The 19642-nt window shown below is 41.0% G+C and overlaps 1 protein-coding gene across 1 annotated transcript; it reads left to right on the plus strand.

The window, feature by feature from the left end:
* The first annotated feature begins 602 nt into the window (after positions 1-602).
* Positions 603-15859, plus strand: LOC117750641 (ribosomal RNA processing protein 1 homolog B-like). Its single transcript, XM_034561912.1, has 16 exons — positions 603-838; positions 1308-1390; positions 3596-3653; positions 4285-4370; positions 5094-5155; positions 5248-5377; positions 6527-6591; positions 6889-7097; positions 8058-8167; positions 9061-9158; positions 10149-10168; positions 10266-10409; positions 11783-13095; positions 13203-13370; positions 14634-14700; positions 15379-15859. Exons 1-16 carry the CDS (start codon positions 712-714, stop codon positions 15579-15581), a joined length of 2943 nt encoding a protein of 980 aa, XP_034417803.1. The 5' UTR covers positions 603-711; the 3' UTR covers positions 15582-15859.
* Positions 15860-19642: the final 3783 nt, after the last annotated feature.

Here is a 19642-nt window from a genome sequence, read left to right on the forward strand (position 1 = left end):
AGGTCTAGATATTGTTTATTGCAGCTACTAAGCCTATACAGGAATGTTTGTGTGAACAGTAGCCAGAGGCTGCGCTTTATTTGATAGACTTATTCAAGTCAGAATTGGGACAACCTTATCAGAAAGACACACACATGCCTATTATCCCAATACTCTTATCTATTATGATAAATTGTGTTTTTTTTCTCATGTTCGGCGGGATATTTGGAAAAAGTGGAAAAAACAGCATATTCTGGGAAAAATACGAGAGATAGTTAATGTGGTTGAAAACCGTAAATATTTGAAAATATTGGAGATAGAATACACACTGTATATCAAACTTATGTCCTACTGATAGAGGATCCTCATACAGGGAATATGGTTTGCTTTGTATACCAGCTTTGCGAGTGGAACACCTTAAATATGAAAAATGTGTTTGACATCGGGTTAGCGAGGCTCTTCCAATATCTGAACTTGGGCTGGTCAAAAGAATGTCGTGTGGCCTCAGTGTGTTTTTGTTATGAAATGGGGTAACGTTAGATAGCGTTACACGCGAACATGGTAGGTGGCGGTAATGCACCTTAACGCTCGTTGCCACCCGCCATCAAACTGAAAAAGAAGAAGAAGACGAAACACGTCATCAGTCCGCGCCGTATCGGGGAAACGTGGGGAGAAGAGGGGCCAAAGTAAAGTGGAAACGTGTGAAGAGTCCCCACGTGAATCGGTGTGAACATGGCGTCGATTCAAGAGCCAGAGGTGCAGCTTGCGCAGAGATTAGCGTCCAACGAGAAGCCCATCCGGACCAAGGCTGTAAAGAAGCTGAGGAAATACATACATGTCAGGTCTCACATCGCGACAGGTAAGAACCGCGCTAGCCCGCTAACACTAGTTAGCTCTGACTGAGCTCGCTAGCAACAGCTCTAAAGCTAATATTAACTTTACTTGAAAATGGGTAACAGGGTATCTAAACATGTATTGTTAACAGCGACTGTTGAAACTAACAGTTTGAAAGGGAATGGGTCCCAGTCGGGTGCATGTGGGTAGTTAACCTACACTTAGTGCACACGTGTAGCTGTTAGGTCAGGTTGGTGTGTAATTAAGTTAGCTAGCTAACGTAAGAGTTGACCATCTTTTAACTTGTAATGTAACCGTGTTACTGTACTTGTTGCAATATAGTATTATTTCCACTGTGAAAATACGTTATTGATTAGTTGTCTTGTCTTTAATGTATGAAAAAGGAGGACTGACTACTCTGCAGTAATTGTATAAAGTGTACTTTTATCCTGGACTCAGGACTTGCCTCACACAGTCCCGTGTCTTCTTTACAGGTGGATTCACAGGCGAGGAGCTGCTCAAGCTGTGGAAGGGTCTGTTCTACTGCCTGTGGATGCAGGACAAGCCACTGCTCCAGGTATGCTTTACTAGTGTTTGTGTGAGTGGCGTACAGACTCGGATCATGTGAATGGGAACTGCTGTGAGTACACGCGGTGCATTTCAGCCCATTGGAGACATCCAATTAGTTATTTGGGGGCGTTTGACTCAGCGTTAGAGCAGGGCCATCCTTCAATCAGAGGATCGGTGTTCGATCCCCAGCGCCGCTAGTCCATGTCGAAGTGGGCAAGACACTTAAGTAAGTTGGATGGGTGAATGATGACATGTAGTGTTGGAATATATATATATATATATATATATATATATATATATATATATATATATATATATATATATATACTGTATTTGTTGCAATATAGTATTATTTCCTCTGTGAAAAGACGTTATTGATTAGTTGTCTTGTCCTTAATGTCTGAAAAGGAGGACTGATTACTCTGCAGTAATTGTATAAAGTGTACAATATATGTATAATGTATACAATATATATATATATTCCACTAATAAAATATGTGTTATTTAGTAGTATGTGTATTTTTAAAGCTACTGTTGGTAATCTTAAAAAACAAGCAAGAGTATGCTAAATTTGAAAATGTATCCAACCCAAAACCCAGCTCTGTGTCTCAACTCTTTTCCAATAAGAGTATCTCACAGCACTAGCGCCAAAAGTGTCTAGATCTATAGTGAGAAGGTCATCCAGTCAGCAACACTGGCAGGCAGGTAAACAGGTAGCCCGCCCAATCATTACTTCCAGGCCAAATTACACAGATGCACAATTTCTTTGGTCACACCATTCAGGATGTAATAAGAATTTCAACAACACAGTTTTTGAAGAAGATTCCTTACCTGCCTTTAAGTATATGTGGATGCTAATCCTTTTGTACTTAGGCTAGGTAGGATGTTGAATGAAAGGACGTTTACTTGTAGCAGGAGTATTTCTCAAAACCAGGGGTCACAAATAGGCGGACCGCGTTGCGGACCCAGACGCCATTGTATCTGGACCTAAAACTTATAGATCATTAAGTATTTTAAAATTGATGGAGTGCTTCTCTTTTTAACCAGCGCAGCTTTTCTAGCCTTTATGGCACTCGTTCAGCCGTCCAGTGCATGGTTAATTATCTCAAGAGATACTACTCAGCCAATCAAATATGTGTATTCTGATTCTGTTTCCAGACTCGAGTGAGATAAATAAATGGTAGTCAGGACGAGAGGCCGAACTGTCGGAATAGTACGCGAGCCAGAAGTTATTTTACATGGTGTTCTACAAAAAGAGAAAAGTGGTCAGCGAGACCAGAGCCGTTAACCAAGACTGTTATATTTTCATACTTTTCAAAGGCAGTTGAAAGCACTAATCCTTTGCACAAATGTACCGACTCTCATCCAAAGTGAAGGAACAGAAAATAAATCTGATCAGAATCCTAATACAGTTGTTCACTGGACAACAACAACGATGTTAACAGAGAAGGATAAAGTTGAAACATGTGATTTCAATAACCAGAGTTGTAGTCCCTGAATACAAATTTATCTTATTAGAAGATGACACGAATATACTATCGTGGCTTTTTTAGGTGACAACAGTTCCGATCTGAATTTAAAGCTGCAGGACAATGCAACCCATGACATCCCATATTTTACTCGATGAGAAGAACATTTATAATTAGACTATGTATAAATCATCCCATTAAATTAGGAAACTGTCAATAATTATTGTTGTTGTTCAATTGAACTTTAATTTGACAGTGAATTGTTGACTACATACAGACGTTAATACAACTGCTGGGCTACTTGGGGGTAATGTCTTTTTGAAACATTTAGTACATGAGAAGTAGGGTCTAATAAATACAAAATAATTTTATATATATATTTTTTTTTTTTTTTTAAGTAGCCTAGCAGTAAAAATAAAAGAGACTAAATAATTGCCCAAGTTAGAAATTACTGTGATGCTCCAGACCTTTGATGAGGAAATTCTCTCTAAGTGGACTTTCATGCACATTTTGCACAGTGCGCCGGTGCTGACAGTGGTGCCCTCCATTTCACCAGGGTGGATTAAGTCTGCATCTCCAGGAAAGGAAAGGTTCGGCCAATGGTTGCTATAAAGCTTACAGACTGAGTCGCAAGCCACTTTAAGCCATGGAGATGTGCCCCATAATCACATTTTAGAGTCAGTCACCCCTCTCATGCCTGATTTGATATTTCTGTTCATGCAGTCTTCACTTGTCTTCTTCAGGAGGAGCTGTCCAACCAAATCTCTACCCTGATCCACAGCTTCCAGGATATTGACGGACGTAAGTTTCCCACGTCTGATTCTTATAATCTCATAGGATTTGATATGAGGCATTTAAAGAAGTTTTGCAACATGTTGCAAGAGTTCTCTTTTAAGTCAGGGTGTATCATCAATTACAATATAATGTTACACTATTATCGTGTAGATGAAATGTCACTGCCTACTTCTGTAATTTGATATTATGCACTTTATTATTCAGAGCGCTGATTTGAAATGATCCTTCCCATTTTTTAAATGATCCAATAGCAAAGTCATAGTACCAGACACACTTGCAGGGAAGGATTGAGAGCCCTGTTTCTGTCCATGTTATGTTGCACATATGCTGCCGGCAGATCGATAATTCTCTGTAGCTGCTTGTGGAAAACCAAAGCAGAATGTGCAAATATCATCAATTCGCTCCAAGTTATCCCACGTTTCAAAACAATGAATCCATGACAGATGTTATTTGACAGATGACTTTACACATACTATAGGCTAAGTGGCAGAAACAAGTTGTATCTTACACCTAGCATGTTGTATGTATACAAGTTGCATCTTACACCTTGCATGTTGTATGTATACAAGTTGCATCTTACACCTAGCATGTTGTATGTGTTGTACTTTTCATGACGACAATGTGCCATTTCCTGCAGAACTGTTGTACCTGGAGAGCTTCCTGCAGACCTTCAAGAGGGAGTGGACTGGTATCGACAGGCTGCGCATGGACAAGTTCTTCCAGGTTGGTGTGAAGTGTAATCAGTTTCAGCTATGTAAAATGGCTCTTCCAGTAAGATGTTTCACTCTGGCATGACGTCTTTTGGTTAAGAAATTGTCGAGCCTGATATTCCCTAACATAAAAGAGAATGATCCCAGTCACGTCCACATCGTGAGCCGTACATCTTATTTTTAAACAATGGTATCAGTACTCGGAAGGGTTTCACCGGTGCCACTAGTTTTTCAGACAAAGTACTTGTTAATACAGAGTACCGATATGAGTACCATAGCCCCTGCTATCAGTGTGTGAATGGGTAAAAGTGGTGTGAGACCGCTTTGAGTGAGCGGAAGACTAGAAAAGAGCTATAAAAGTACAGTCCCATTTTCCAAACATTACCATTACTGTCACTGGGACACTTACTTTGTGTTAATAGTAACCTAACCTTCCCTGTCAAATCAATTACTCCTCGCATACGGTCAGTGTTTTCATCTGGTGGCTCGCTGATACTCTTTATTGGAAAACCCAGAACAGCCTAAATAACTACAGCAAGGCTCGTATCCTGCTGGTATCAACACCTGATAAGAGAATTTAGTAACCAGCGAAGATCAAAACGCATTCAAACAAGAGTAGCAAAGTACATTTCCTCATAACAAACTATGGGGGGTTTCACATAAAGAGGTCAGCTGTGAATTTAAATAAATATTTTGGATGTTCTAATTGCTTACAAGTCCCCTCTTTTGTCAACAGCTGGTTCGCTTCATGTTCAGACAAACATTTGAGATGCTGAAGAGGAAAAACTGGGAGAGCAGGTAATCTACTCAAACTTTATCTCCAAAACCTTTTTGGTTACCTTCATGTCGTGTCCCTTAGAAGTCCATAATGATGTACCATGTCTCCTCAGTGCGGTTGCCAGGTTTCTGGAGCTGCTGACGGCACACCTCTTGCAGAGCGGCAGCGGGGCTCCCCTCGGGCTGCAGTTCCACACCCTTGACCTTTACATGACCGAGCTGGCAGCCGTGGGTTCAGCAGAGGTACAGCCCCGCCACTGTGTTCAAGACATTCTTAGCATTTGTGATGAACCGACAATTTAAGTGTGTGTCATTGAGTTCATGATTGAGCTGATCTGATCTTGCCATAGTCTGTTATCTTTGACTCTGGGAAATGGCAAAAAAAAGGGAGACTTGTTTTCTGACCTCGATACCAATTGTAGATCGTCGATGTGCCATATCGGCCAATCCAGATTGTTTTTGTTTTGTAATAGCAGCCGGTATTCAAGGCTCAACAATTCTTTCATCCCTGTTCTAAAAAGGGAAGAAAAGATTGTATTTTTATTAATTTCTAAAATCTTGACATTAGTAGTTTTAATTATGTATTAGAAGCTGCTCAGAGCTAGTCTTAGGAATTAAACGGCTCATAATTCTTTCTAATTATGTTGCCGTGAAAACATCTTCAAACAGATTTATTGCATGCAGATCTACATCACCGTGCTAAGTGGCAATGTTTTGGAGTGAAACTGGTCTCAATATGGTCACAAATGTATATTACATGATCTAGGTGCAACCATTTGTGTGCTCACAGATTTACTGATGTGCATGGATCAAGTTACATAGCGACTAGTCACCACTAGTTCAAGCCTATGGCTTTTTACACTGCATGAATGAACTTGGCGTCCTTTCCCTTACTCGTAGCTCTTCTCGTACTTAGTTTGAAGTCACTGCTTCTTCTGACAGAACGAGCTGAGCTGCCAAATCGCAACAAAGGCACACTTTAGAGGTAACGGAAGTAAAAAGCTCTACCCGGTCCGCCCATTATGCTAATTCCTCTAAATGAAGAAGATTATCTTTTTCTACATATTTGTTCTTGCTAGTCATCGGTGCCACCGAGTCGGATTCCTCTCAAAATCAGCTGAACTCTTGCAGGTTCATCAGAAACTCCAACAGAGACCAGTCCACTTAGTTTTTACCATATCCCATTTTAAAAGTGCTATACAAGATGAATGTTTTATGATCAGATATTCTCAGATGCTTCCTCTGTAATTGTTTAGACTTCGACTTTTGCAGTATGTTGGTGTGTTATTTTTTACAATATAATAACTCATTTTAATATAAAAATAGTTCCAGTTCTTTGTTATGCGAAAATAAGTGACTGTCAAAATGATCCTCATGTCTTTCTTTTCACAGCTCACTGCTGATCAGAACTTGATATTCATCGAGCCATTCTGCAAAACGGCATCCAAAACCAAGGAGTAAGTCTTTCTGCTTAATTTATTCTAATGCTTTCTTGCACTCGAACCGTTGTCATTTTTAAAATTTGATCGCAAATAAGTTTATCATGCAGTTCTGTATTTGATGCTGGTGCAGGCTGCTGTGATTGGCCACAGTAGAATAAAACCAACGCATGTACACCACTGTTTAAAGGTTTAGAGTAAGCTGTCATACTGATGACTCATGGGAAATGGATGGCACTGGTCCATGTTGACTAAAGCAGCTTGTTTTCTGTTCCAATTCTGGCGCTAACCACTTCTCATTCTGTCTGTCACCAGTCGGTCTCTTTTCAGTGCCATCTGCAACAGCATCCTCAGCACTATTATTGACCAGGCCCCCTTTGCCATTGAAGATTTGATGAAGGAGTTGAAAGCAGCTGAGGACTCTGACTCTGACTCGGGACAGGCTTCTGAAGAGGACAACGACGAACTCAATAAGATGATGAGCAAACCGGTCGCCAAGAAAAGGAATAGGCAACAGATAAACGGTACCTTCCCAGAAAAGAGCATCAGTTGATTTGGATGGGATTTTTCTTAATGAGAAAATAAATAATTTGCTCTATAAATATAGTGCACAATTTTTCTGACCTATGCCCTCAATGGAATATCGGCCACAAATAATAATTTATTTTCTGGATTCACTAATTTCTATACAACATTAATACTGCATGTTTCTTTGCCCCAAAGTGCACAGGATTAGCTTAAAGTGGACATGTTTATGAAGGGGATTCTGGTGGGTACGTGAGCCGGCGCTGTTGCTAACTTGGGCTAATGAGTTGTAGCATTTATTTATATATTCACTGACAAATATACTGCCCAAACACCGTCTCGACTGGACATTTGCTAACATTACACTGAGTTTGTAATGCACTGGTTTAAACTTGGATTAATACAGACTCATGGTGGGGACTGTTTGTTTTATGCATACACTGCAGCTAGTGATACGCTACAGGTCATGGAGTTGTTACAGCTGGGCGACTTATTAGGCTCAACAGATGAGAGGTCAACGGGTTGTAAATGTGCTTCAATGACTAGAGGCCTTGCTGTCTCAGTGCAGACCGTCAGTAGCTGTTCATTGGCTGTCCACGCCACACTGTGATTCAGTGTGGGCACATCACTCATTGATACAATAGTCTGCTATTGGTCACAGGGCATCCTCCCCCCCATCTGTCATCTATTTTGTAAGGGCGACCAACAAGCCAGCATGTTTTCTCCTGTAGCAGAATGATGAGTGGAGCCCGAGCTTTCCTTTGTGCTGACACAGCGCTGTAGAGTTTGGGCTGACTTTAGATTAATATAATGATGATACAATTGGTCACATTTTGTTATTTATCCATGCAATGTTCTCATTCCTATTGACAGACAGTGCACTGTGTGTCACCACATGTCGTAGCAGGTGTTTACGTTTTTTTAATGAGGTAAATTGTGCCGTTTAATTTTCATTTCAGGCAATATATCAAATGAAGATGAGGGTAATGATAGTGATGATGCTGAGCTTCAGGTGGAAGATTCAGACACAGAGGTGTCATGTGACGAGGATGTTGAACAGGTCCTACAGGTGAGGACTTTCTCGATCTATTTGTATTCAGGGTTTTTCTTTTAGGATTTGTGTCCTAGTCACACATTTCACCATCTTATTTTTGATGCATGCTATTTGTTTTATCGTCTTGTCAGTCAAACTCCATTTAAAAGAACATGGAGTCCCAAAACCCAGAAATGACTCATTTCCCTCCCTAGATGCTTGAAATAAGATCAGTGGTTGAAACAAGCTTGAGAGATTTTAGCATTTTGTTCGACACACGAATACACTGTTAATTACCCAACTTGTAAAGACTACGTGTATTAAAGAGGCCGTAGCTAACAAGTGGCTACAGCAGACTAGTCTGCTGTTACAGCGTTTCTGTGTTGCTCGTGCAACCATGGTGTTTGTTTATATCCTAAAGTCAGCTTTTTACTTCTGCCAGTTGCATTCATGCTCAAAAAAACCCCATAATGGTTCACTTAATTTCTGAAGATTATGTTGCTGAACAAAATGTAACTATCGTGAACACTTGTTTGCCAGAGATCCTAATTTCATTTTCCACATTTCCAATATATGCTGCAAACAAATGTATGGTGGTTTAGTGGAAAATCAATAAAAAATAATATCTTTCTAAAAAGTTGAACTGCAGAAACACTGAAGGATGAATAACAGCAGTTTTGGGCTTGTTCAATTAGCTGAGGGAGGAAAATCAATGTGAACATTTACGTGTTTGACAATGGTTTGTAGTAATTCAAAGTGTTATGAAATGTGCAGAAAGATCTGTTTAGCAGCCAATAAAAAGTTGATTACTAGAAGTCTTTTATGGATCAGTCAATGTTTATCATTACACGCATTCTTACTTGGATGATGGACATTTGAAATGGTAAGGAATTAGTTTAGATTTCTAATGAGATATTTGTGTTTTGCAGTTTAACTATGCCGCCCTGGCAGACAAGTTGTTTGAGTTTGCCAGTCGGAGCAGCACACCCAGCAGGAACAGACAAAGACTCTACAAGATCATCAAAGTGTGAGTAAATGCTCTAACGCGACACTTCACCTAGTTTTTTTTTTTTTCCCCTAACCACATAAGAACCAGCAAACTTGGCTTTCAGTACTAAACCAGATGGGAAGGAAAGTGTTAATTTTAACAAATCATCAGTAACACGTAGACTTACGGGATTTGTGCACCTCTGCATTCTAGGCACCAGAGAGCTGATGCTTTTTCAACTAATGTTCAATGTGAATTCTAATGCGAGTAGGTCTGTAACCAGACTGGAAATACACAATATGCATGCTTTAATCCCTCAGTCCATGTCCTCATACTAAAAGCACAAGAACTTCCAAAATGCTGCCTGTCTCTCTGGGACACAAGATGGCTGCTTTACCAACCTCTGGCAGAGCTTTGGGTGAATGTTGATGAGGACCTGAGCTCTACCTGTCGGTACACATTGTAAGGCCATTCCAAAGTAGGGGCTACATGCTTAAAATGGTAAAAGTATTTGTATACATACTTCTCAGAAGTCAAGAACTTATGTTCCCCTCAGCATCAATTCAACAGCCGCGATGGCAGATGTCCGAGCACCCTACCGTAAACTAAAATTCCTTAATTTTCTTATATACTGATGCCAACCTCACGTTACATGAAACGCTGCTATGGCTGGCATCATGAAAGTCTTCCGTTTTTGTGGAAGACATTTGATTTTGATCTGATTTACCTAGTAAGAGAAGCAAGCCAAAGTCTAGAACATTGTACTTCCTGTTGCCAGTACGTGGGGCTACGACTATAATAAAAAATTAGACTGTACATGTCTTCAGGCCTGGAGTCTCATCACACATGAAATCCTGAATGGATCTGATGTGGAGTCGAGTTGTTTTCACGGCTATAAGCAAACTAGATATGGGAAACTGAATCGTAAAGGACACATGGTACCAGATAATCTCTAATCCTGCATGAATGATTTCTACCTCAATCCAAACTCATCAATGTTTCCTTCTTCCCTCTCGTGTTGTATGGCAGACTGCGTGATCTGAATGAAGGTAAGAGTTGATCACATCTAATTCTTCACTGTTTGACATTTCTGAAAACAGAATTGATCTTTGACCTCGTTCTGTCTCCTCCTGGATTTCCTCTCAGGCATCTTTCCTCAGGATGAATACCCCGAGGAGGTCTCCACAGATGAAGATGATGACATGTTCGGCAGCAGGAAGATGATGAAGAGGGGAGGTGGTCACATGGAGGATAACAATGAGGGAGTGCCAGCAGCCAAGAAAAGTAAAGGTATCCCATGATGCACTTTTACCTCCTGCCCAGAATGTATTGATCCCTGATAACAACAAGGGCTGTTGATTGAACATGTAAAAAAACAAACAAATTAGTTACTAGTAAAATCATTCAAATTGAGTGTAAACAAATTCTGTATTCATATTTGTGAATAAATGTTATGCCGTTTCAATAATTAATACTGCTGGACATTTGGAAATCCTTCTTTAGTGAGTAGTACTGTATTTTCCCTCAAGTTGAACTGTTGAGGCTTTCAGGGCATCAAGAATCCATCAACCTGCTTATTATGCACACCGGTAGAGTGATGCAACCTTCCTGCCAACGTAATGTTCTTCTACCTGGCGGAAGCGCCAGGTAATGAAAGTCAAACTGCGATTTGAATTTTCCCTTTTTTGCGGAAGAAAATATTATCTGTGATTAACATTTCGGAGGCCCAATCAGGCTGTTGGATGTTATACCGGAACCAAGACGGTTTTTGTTTCTGTCTGTGTGGACCGTTTTTGACAAACCATATAGCTGTCTTAGCCATGCTCTCTAACTGTGGCACAGGAAGATAACATTTCCACATATCTAACTCTCTAGAATTCCTGCGTCCTCAGACAGTATTAGTCTTTCAGAAGCCGTCGCTGGCTCAAAGGAAGGAGTTTGAATAATGCTCCAAAGTTAGGCTACATTTTGGCATGGACTTTTTTTAATGGGTCCTTTGACCTCTCACCTTTTTAATAGATAGATAAGTACTTTATTGATCCCCTAAGGGAAATATGTGAGTGAGGTTCTATTGGTATCCACACGTCTCCCCTTCACAGACATGCCCACTTTACACTAATCCCATGCATTTCGGGGGGAAACTAGGATGTGTTTTGTCCTAAAATATGGTGTATTGGTGAATATGTCTGCATACTGGTGTCCCCTACCAGTTTTGACATTGCATACATTGGGATTAGAGCTTGTGGATCCAATAAGCCCAGTTATAATCACTTAAACTACAGACTCAAATAATTGGGGACATCCAGAGGATGCATAAGTAAAGAAAGATACTCGGGTGGTTTGCGTAAGACGGGCCTGTATGTGTCTTATGTCTCAGAGGCCATTTTATGCCATTTAATTTCAGGCACTTGAGTCAAAGGAAACTACTGGGTCACTCATCATCACTTAAGGAGGGATGCTTGCCTTGTTACACTCACTATATCTAATAATCGTTGCAGGTTAAATAACCATACCTCGTCTTCAGATAAGACTGAACATGGCGCTCCCTTAACTGTTAAATGTCCTACATCTTGTCCCTGTGTCTGTTTGACCATGAATGGAGAATTACATTTGGTCTCCTTTCAATAACAAATGTTTGATCTGATCTGTTTCTGCTACTTCAGGGGGTAAAAAGGAGGCCTACACAAAGCAAAGCAAGGATTCAGCGAAAGATGACAATGAACCAGCTGACCTAACTGCAAATGAAAACAAGAAGAGGAAGAAGAAGAAGAAGAAGAAAAAGAAAGCAGTGCAGGATGGCGGTGCAGACGGATCTGAACAGACTGTTGCTCAACCTCAATGTCCAATAAAAGAGACCGAGGGAGTGAAAAGGGATTTGGAAAAGGAAGCACAGACACAAAGCCCCCTCGCATCGTTAAAAGTGACGGAGGGAAATACTCCAGAGGTACAGTCAGAAACTCTGCTCCTCTCTGAAGTTAAGAAACGGCCCACAGGAGAAACCAGCCAACCCACTGACTGCACGAGTGACAACATGCACCAATCTGTAAAGATCAGAAAGAGGGAGACTTCTCAGCTTAAAGCTGAGGTGACCGTGGCAGCAGAGGAGCAGCAGGCTGTTGGAACAGAGCCAGCGATGTCCTCCGAAGCCAATGCTACGGCCTCGGGTAAGAAGAAAAAAACGAAGGGCCTGAAGGTGAAGTTGCAAACGGATAAGATTAAGGCTAAACTGCAGAGCAATGCAAAAGCAGAAATCGTTCTAGTTAAAAACACGGCAACGACACCTGAAACTGATTCTCCAACCCCTGCCAAGCAGAAAAAGAAGGGCCCGGCGGCTGAGAAGAAGCTCAAGGAGGCGAAGGTTGGCCCGACCGCCGTACTTGAGAAGCAAACAATAGCCCCATGTGATAAGAGTAAGAAAAAGAACCTCAAAGCTGATGTAGGACCAACAGTTGAGGCTCAATTCGAAGAAGAGCTAAAACACACCAACGCTGAAGTCAGTTCAGTTGAGGAAGAATCACAAGATGCCACCACAGCGCCAATTACAAAGAAGAAAAAGAAAAAAGGCAAGCAGGAGGATGGAAGCGCTGTAATCCAATTGAACAAGAAGAGGAAAAATAACAAAAATGAATGTAAGACTTCAGTGGCAGATGAAGCGGCGGCTATGGAAACCCGTCCGACAGTGGATGCTGGGAAACTGCCGTTTGAGATCACCGTGACAACACCAGCAAAGAATATGAAAAAGAAGTTGGCAGCGGCCCAAGTGGACGTGAAGGCTAAAAGCCAGTTGCAGGTGGTTTGCAGAGTCGATGCAGAACTCTCGACTGAAACCGAAGTGGTCGCTTCCTCTGGGAAACCGAAAAAGAAGAAGCGGAAGATCCCTGTGGTGTTTGAGTATGAGGTCGATGAGCTGGAGGCTACATTGACCAATGGGGTCGCAGAAGAACACACCGCTACCAAGAAGTCCAAACCAGACAGTGTGAGTGTTTAATGAGGTTAAAGGGTTCAGACGAGATGAGACTGAACTGACTGACGATCTCATAACACGGAGTTATAACTAACGTGTAAATTAATTTTCCATTTCAGGATGTTGGACAGGCATCCACTCTTTGCACTAAAAAGTCACAAAAGAAGGCAAAAGCTTCCCTGGGGTCGGCATCTGACTTCGTCACCTTTCACAGCAACACCACAGTCCCAACGCCACTCTTTTGCAAAACCAAGGGGAGCCCCAGCGTCCCGCTGTCCAGCAAGAAGGTAAGTCAGAACTAAGCATCAAAGAAATGGTTCACACAAACTACAACAAACGTTGAGCTGTAACCTGGATAAATAAGATCAAAGTTATCTGCATTACTAGGGGTAAGTGAGGAAAGGCAAGTGTTTTCCTTTTGGGGGAACCAACCCTTTAAGTGGTCCAGTATCTGGGTGTACAATGATTTCAGATGATGTGTGTAATATAATATGTGCAGGTTTTGTTATGGTTTCGCTCATTAAATATGGCAAATGCAGTCTTTTTCCTAATGGCATCAAATATTAGTTTTTCAAGGTACTCGTACTGAAAGCCAGAAATTCCATTATTGTGTCAGAGGTGTGACTGGCAGAGGAAACATTGAACAGAAGCTACTGAACACTAAAACGCATACACTCTAGGTGGTGTTCCTTTTATTTATTTGTATTGTGGTTTGCTGTGGTGAATTTGTCTGGGAGACTGCGGCTCCTTCAATAAGGTGTGTGTGTGTGTGTGTGTGTGTGTGTGTGTGTGTGTGTGTGTGTGTGTGTGTGTGTGTGTGTGTGTGTGTGTGTGTGTGTGTGTGTGTGTGTGTGTGTGTGTGTGTGTGTGTGTGTGTGTGTGTGTGTGTGTGTGTGTGTGTGTGTGTGTGTGTGTGTGTGTGTGTGTGTGTGTGTGTGTGTGTGTGTGTGTGTGTGTGTGTGTGTGTGTGTGTGTGTGTGTGTGTGTGTGTGTGTGTGTGTGTGTGTGTGTGTGTGTGTGTGTGTGTGTGTGTGTGTGTGTGTGTGTGTGTGTGTGTGTGTGTGTGTGTGTGTCCGCGTCCGCCCCCTTGGGCAAGACAGTATGCTGTACCTTTGTTCTGATGGGAGGTTAGGTGAATGATATGTAGTGTTAAAGGGCTTTGGGTCCTGAATACTAGGAAAGCTATGTACAAGTACAGTCTATGTATATAGTATGTCAGATGATGCTCCCATCAGGTTTTCCTGGCGACAATTTTGAGGTATTGAAATGTCAAAATGCTGCTGGATCAAGAGCTTTATCCAAACCTGAGTACATCTGTTAATTGGTGGAATGGAAGTGTATAATCAATGTATAACTACAGTACGATAATTATTAATGTGTTGCTTTCTTGGGAGGAAAAGCAGACCACAGCCGATGTTCTACCTAATAAATTGATCAGATTCACTCTTGTTTAGTTTAATTTAATTTTTTTTACTTTCTCAAATATTGGTCTCTTAGAATATTTAAATCGTTATGTGTGACTTCTTCTTTTCTATGTTTGTATTTCACAGAAGAGTCAAACTCCCAAATCAGAATCCAAGAAGGTGACCTTCGGTCTCAAGAATAATAAGACAGCTGGTAAGGAATTGGATACCATTTGATATTTATAATGTATACTAAAGCTGTTTTTCTATGGGGGAAAAAACAATAATTAAATTTAAAAAATGGTCACCAGCCAAAACTTAACTGGTGTATTTAGAGAAGACTGGAATTAGGGAAAATGGCTCTTTGGATGGACTTAATCTGGTTGTGCATAAAGTAGAAACAAATACAAATTTACAGTGCATACAACTCACTGCTTCACAGAATTCTCCCCCTATTGTTTTTCTCCACATGGATGATGCAGAATGAAAGTTGTTAAATGAACCTGTTGGTTTGTAGGCTGTCATGTTTACCGCTCTGTCCGAGGCAATATGTACTAAATTAGAAAGACCTGTTTTTTGGTTTCTCTGAAAGCTGCAGCTGTTTTAAAAAGAAACCAAAGGAAATGGCCTCTTTTTTCAACTTTGCTTTTGACAACTCCAGAAAAGCTACTAAATGGATCACGTCAAGAACACACTTTTGAATTTTAGCTGTGTGTGTGTGAGATACATGGGTTTGATTGGGGGGAGTTCCAGGGGTCTACCCCTGCTGTATAAAGTCATTAAAATTAGGTCCACCGTTATTAAGATGTTGAACGATTTATTATGTGAATTAATCTCTCACCTGTTAGGCTTTGTAACAATGTTGCCCGTACCATTTTACTTTTCCGTGCAGAGTTTCGGAAGACTGATCGCAGCCTGCTGGTGAGTCCAGACGGCTCATTACGAGTGCCCTTTGACCCCAAACAGAAACCCAAGTTTGGGGTCTTAAAGTCTCCACTCACCACCAGAAAGACCCCTAAGGCCATCGGGAAGACCAGCACGAAAACTCCAAAGACCACGCCGAAACGCCGGCCCTTGGCGGCAGACTTCTTCTAACATCCACGCCACCGGGCTGGAGATGCAGACGGAAAGCTCTCTGAACTAGTGAATAGACTGATATAGAACACATCCCCTTTTGGAGAGATGGAAAGTGGTATTTGTATTTTGTATCTATCGGCGTTGCGTTTTGCCAGTTATTCAATGTTTTAATAGTTACTCATTACAGCTTTTCAGTTCATGTGTAATTGAGTTTCATGCAGCACATGTCAAATTTAAATGTTATTTTGGGAAACAATTTCTTTAATAGAACAAAATAAACTATGTTTATAAGTTCACAACATCTTTTCATTACTTTTGATGCAAACAAATGTCAAAATAAAGAATGGTAAAGTGTACCTCCTTGTTGTACCACACTTTTCTAATGAACAAAACTGACCAAACCGTGTCAGATTATCTTCAGCCGTTCATTTGAATACGGTCAGAATCTGTCCAGGCTAAAAACATAAACACAATCGAGACTCAAATCCAACATGTGATGGCGACAGCCTTATGTGCAATGAAACCAGAAGGGCAAACGACAATATAACCTCGAGGAGATGGCTTTTCAGCCGTTGTCCTCTTAATAATTATCTTTTGTATGAACTCGATCCCTTGTGACAATGTTTCATTATGATTTGATAGTAACTGCACCCAAAATATAAATTGACACTTGTTGTTTACGTCGTCATTCTGAAGACGTGGTGCAACATTTTTCCATTACTTAAACCTGTGACAGCCCACTGTTGTACCTGTGTGAAGCTTATTATGTCTACCATTTGATTAGACTTGTCTTTTTGGTCAGTCCTAAAAAATAAATTTTAAAAAAAGACCGTGGTAGGAATATTCCAGGTACAAGGCATGTCGGTGTACTGCTGTAAGCTTCAGAATCTGTCTACCTTCTAGGTAGTCTGTCAACAGAACAATGTCTGATTAAGTTAAAGGGATGGTTTGGGTATTTTGATGTGGGGTAGTATGAGGTCCTTATCCAAAGTCTGTGTAGACCTACCTAGAGTAGACTGCAGTCGGCACGCCCCGTTAGGAGAAGCAGACATGAGTACCAGCCCAGCAAAAGTATTTTAGCCACCTAAAACTAAGGCTGACCTAAAAAAAAATAAATCAATACCTGTTAAAGTATATTTAGAATATTATCAACGTTTATCTTGTTGGACACTGCTATGCATTTAGTTTCCATTGGGAACTGAAGCTAAAGCTACCTGGCACCATTGAAAAATAATGTACCTCTCAGAAACCGACATTGCTGGTTAATGTTTGAGGTTGGCCCTTCTCTAAAGTCCTCACCAATCAGTGTGACTTTCTATATCTTTTTTTTATGTAAATGATGAATCGCGTAGTTCCAAAATGTTCTTTGCTCTGACCAATTTCATTCACTTTATATAGGCTTCCTTTAGGCAATATCATTGGGTATCATTGTCATGCAGATGATACCCAATTATGTCTATTGATCAAGCCAGAAGAAATCAACCAGCTCGCTAAAATTCAAGCATGTCTTAAAGACATAAAAACTTGGATGACCTCCAACTTCCTGATGTTAAACTCAGACAAAACTGAAGTTATTTTACTGGCCCTGAACACCTCAGAGATCAATTATCTGGTGATGTGGTTTCTGTAGATGGCATTGCCCTGGCATCCAACACCACTGTAAAGAATCTTGGATGTATCTTCATGACTTCATGAACTTCTTCAATGAAAAGATTTTAACTATTAGAGGCAAATCAGTTGTGTGACTTTCTACATCAGAATAGTTTATTTATTTCAGTCAGGATTTAGAAAACACCACAGCACAGAGACAGCACTGGTGAAAATTACTAATGACCTCCTAATTGCATCAGATAAAGGACTCATCTCTGTACTGGTCTTGTTAGACCTTAGTGCTGATAAAGGACTCATCTCTGTACTGGTCTTGTTAGACCTTAGTGCTGATAAAGGACTCATCTCTGTACTGGTCTTATTAGACCTTAGTGCTGATAGAGGACTCATCTCTGTACTGGTCTTGTTAGACCTTAGTGCTGATAGAGGACTCATCTCTGTACTGGTCTTGTTAGACCTTAGTGCTGATAGAGGACTCATCTCTGTACTGGTCTTGTTAGACCTTAGTGCTGATAAAGGACTCATCTCTGTACTGGTCTTGTTAGACCTTAGTGCTGATAAAGGACTCATCTCTGTACTGGTCTAGTTAGACCTTAGTGCTGATAGAGGACTCATCTCTGTACTGGTATTATTAGACCTTAGTGCTGATAGAGGACTCATCTCTGTACTAGTCTAGTTAGACCTTAGTGCTGATAGAGGACTCATCTCTGTACTGGTCTTATTAGACCTTAGTGCTGATAAAGGACTCATCTCTGTACTGGTCTAGTTAGACCTTAGTGCTGATAGAGGACTCATCTCTGTACTGGTCTTGTTAGACCTTAGTGCTGTGATAGAGGACTCATCTCTGTACTGGTCTTGTTAGACCTTAGTGCTGATAGAGGACTCATCTCTGTACTGGTCTTATTAGACCTTAGTGCTGATAGAGGACTCATCTCTGTACTGGTCTTGTTAGACCTTAGTGCTGATAGAGGACTCATCTCTGTACTGGTCTTATTAGACCTTAGTGCTGATAGAGGACTCATCTCTGTACTGGTCTTGTTAGACCTTAGTGCTGATAGAGGACTCATCTCTGTACTGGTCTTGTTAGACCTTAGTGCTGATAAAGGACTCATCTCTGTACTGGTCTTGTTAGACCTTAGTGCTGATAAAGGACTCATCTCTGTACTGGTCTAGTTAGACCTTAGTGCTGATAGAGGACTCATCTCTGTACTGGTATTATTAGACCTTAGTGCTGATAGAGGACTCATCTCTGTACTAGTCTAGTTAGACCTTAGTGCTGATAGAGGACTCATCTCTGTACTGGTCTTATTAGACCTTAATGCTGATAAAGGACTCATCTCTGTACTGGTCTAGTTAGACCTTAGTGCTGATAGAGGACTCATCTCTGTACTGGTCTTGTTAGACCTTAGTGCTGATAGAGGACTCATCTCTGTACTGGTCTTGTTAGACCTTAGTGCTGATAGAGGACTCATCTCTGTATTGGTCTTGTTAGACCCTAGTGCTGATAGAGGACTCATCTCTGAACTGGTCTTGTTAGACCTTAGTGCTGATAGAGGACTCATCTCTGTACTGGTCTTGTTAGACCTTAGTGCTGATAAAGGACTCATCTCTGTACTGGTCTTGTTAGACCTTAGTGCTGATAGAGGACTCATCTCTGTACTGGTCTTGTTAGACCCTAGTGCTGATAGAGGACTCATCTCTGAACTGGTCTTGTTAGACCTTAGTGCTGATAGAGGACTAATCTCTGTACTGGTCTTGTTAGACCTTAGTGCAGATAAAGGACTCATCTCTGTACTGGTCTAGTTAGACCTTAGTGCTGATAGAGGACTCATCTCTGTACTGGTCTTGTTAGACCTTAGTGCTGATAAAGGACTCATCTCTGTACTGGTCTTGTTAGACCTTAGTGCTGATAGAGGACTCATCTCTGTACTGGTCTTGTTAGACCCTAGTGCTGATAGAGGACTCATCTCTGAACTGGTCTTGTTAGACCTTAGTGCTGATAGAGGACTCATCTCTGTACTGGTCTTGTTAGACCTTAGTGCTGATAGAGGACTCATCTCTGTACTGGTCTTGTTAGACCTTAGTGCTGATAGAGGACTCATCTCTGTACTGGTCTTGTTAGACCTTAGTGCTGATAGAGGACTCATCTCTGTACTGGTCTTGTTAGACCTTAGTGCTGATAAAGGACTCATCTCTGTACTGGTCTTGTTAGACCTTAGTGCTGATAGAGGACTCATCTCTGTACTGGTCTTGTTAGATCTTAGTGCTGATAAAGGACTCATCTCTGTACTGGTCTTGTTAGACCTTAGTGCTGTGATAGAGGACTCATCTCTGTACTGGTCTTGTTAGATCTTAGTGCTGATAGAGGACTCATCTCTGTACTGGTCTTGTTAGACCCTAGTGCTGATAGAGGACTCATCTCTGAACTGGTCTTGTTAGACCTTAGTGCTGATAGAGGACTCATCTCTGTA

The sequence above is a fragment of the Cyclopterus lumpus genome, chromosome 21, assembly GCF_009769545.1.
Source record: "Cyclopterus lumpus isolate fCycLum1 chromosome 21, fCycLum1.pri, whole genome shotgun sequence".
NCBI lineage: Eukaryota > Metazoa > Chordata > Actinopteri > Perciformes > Cyclopteridae > Cyclopterus > Cyclopterus lumpus.

What these genes read in the sequence shown, in the direction of transcription:
- LOC117750641 (XM_034561912.1), top strand. Translation starts at nt 712, where the DNA reads ATGGCGTCGATTCAAGAGCCAGAGGTGCAGCTTGCGCAGAGATTAGCG. An exon ending in AGGACAAGCCACTGCTCCAG is followed by an intron (nt 1,391 to 3,595) that starts GTATGCTTTACT and finishes TGTCTTCTTCAG; the next exon opens with GAGGAGCTGTCCAACCAAAT. An exon ending in GCATGGACAAGTTCTTCCAG is followed by an intron (nt 4,371 to 5,093) that starts GTTGGTGTGAAG and finishes TTTTGTCAACAG; the next exon opens with CTGGTTCGCTTCATGTTCAG.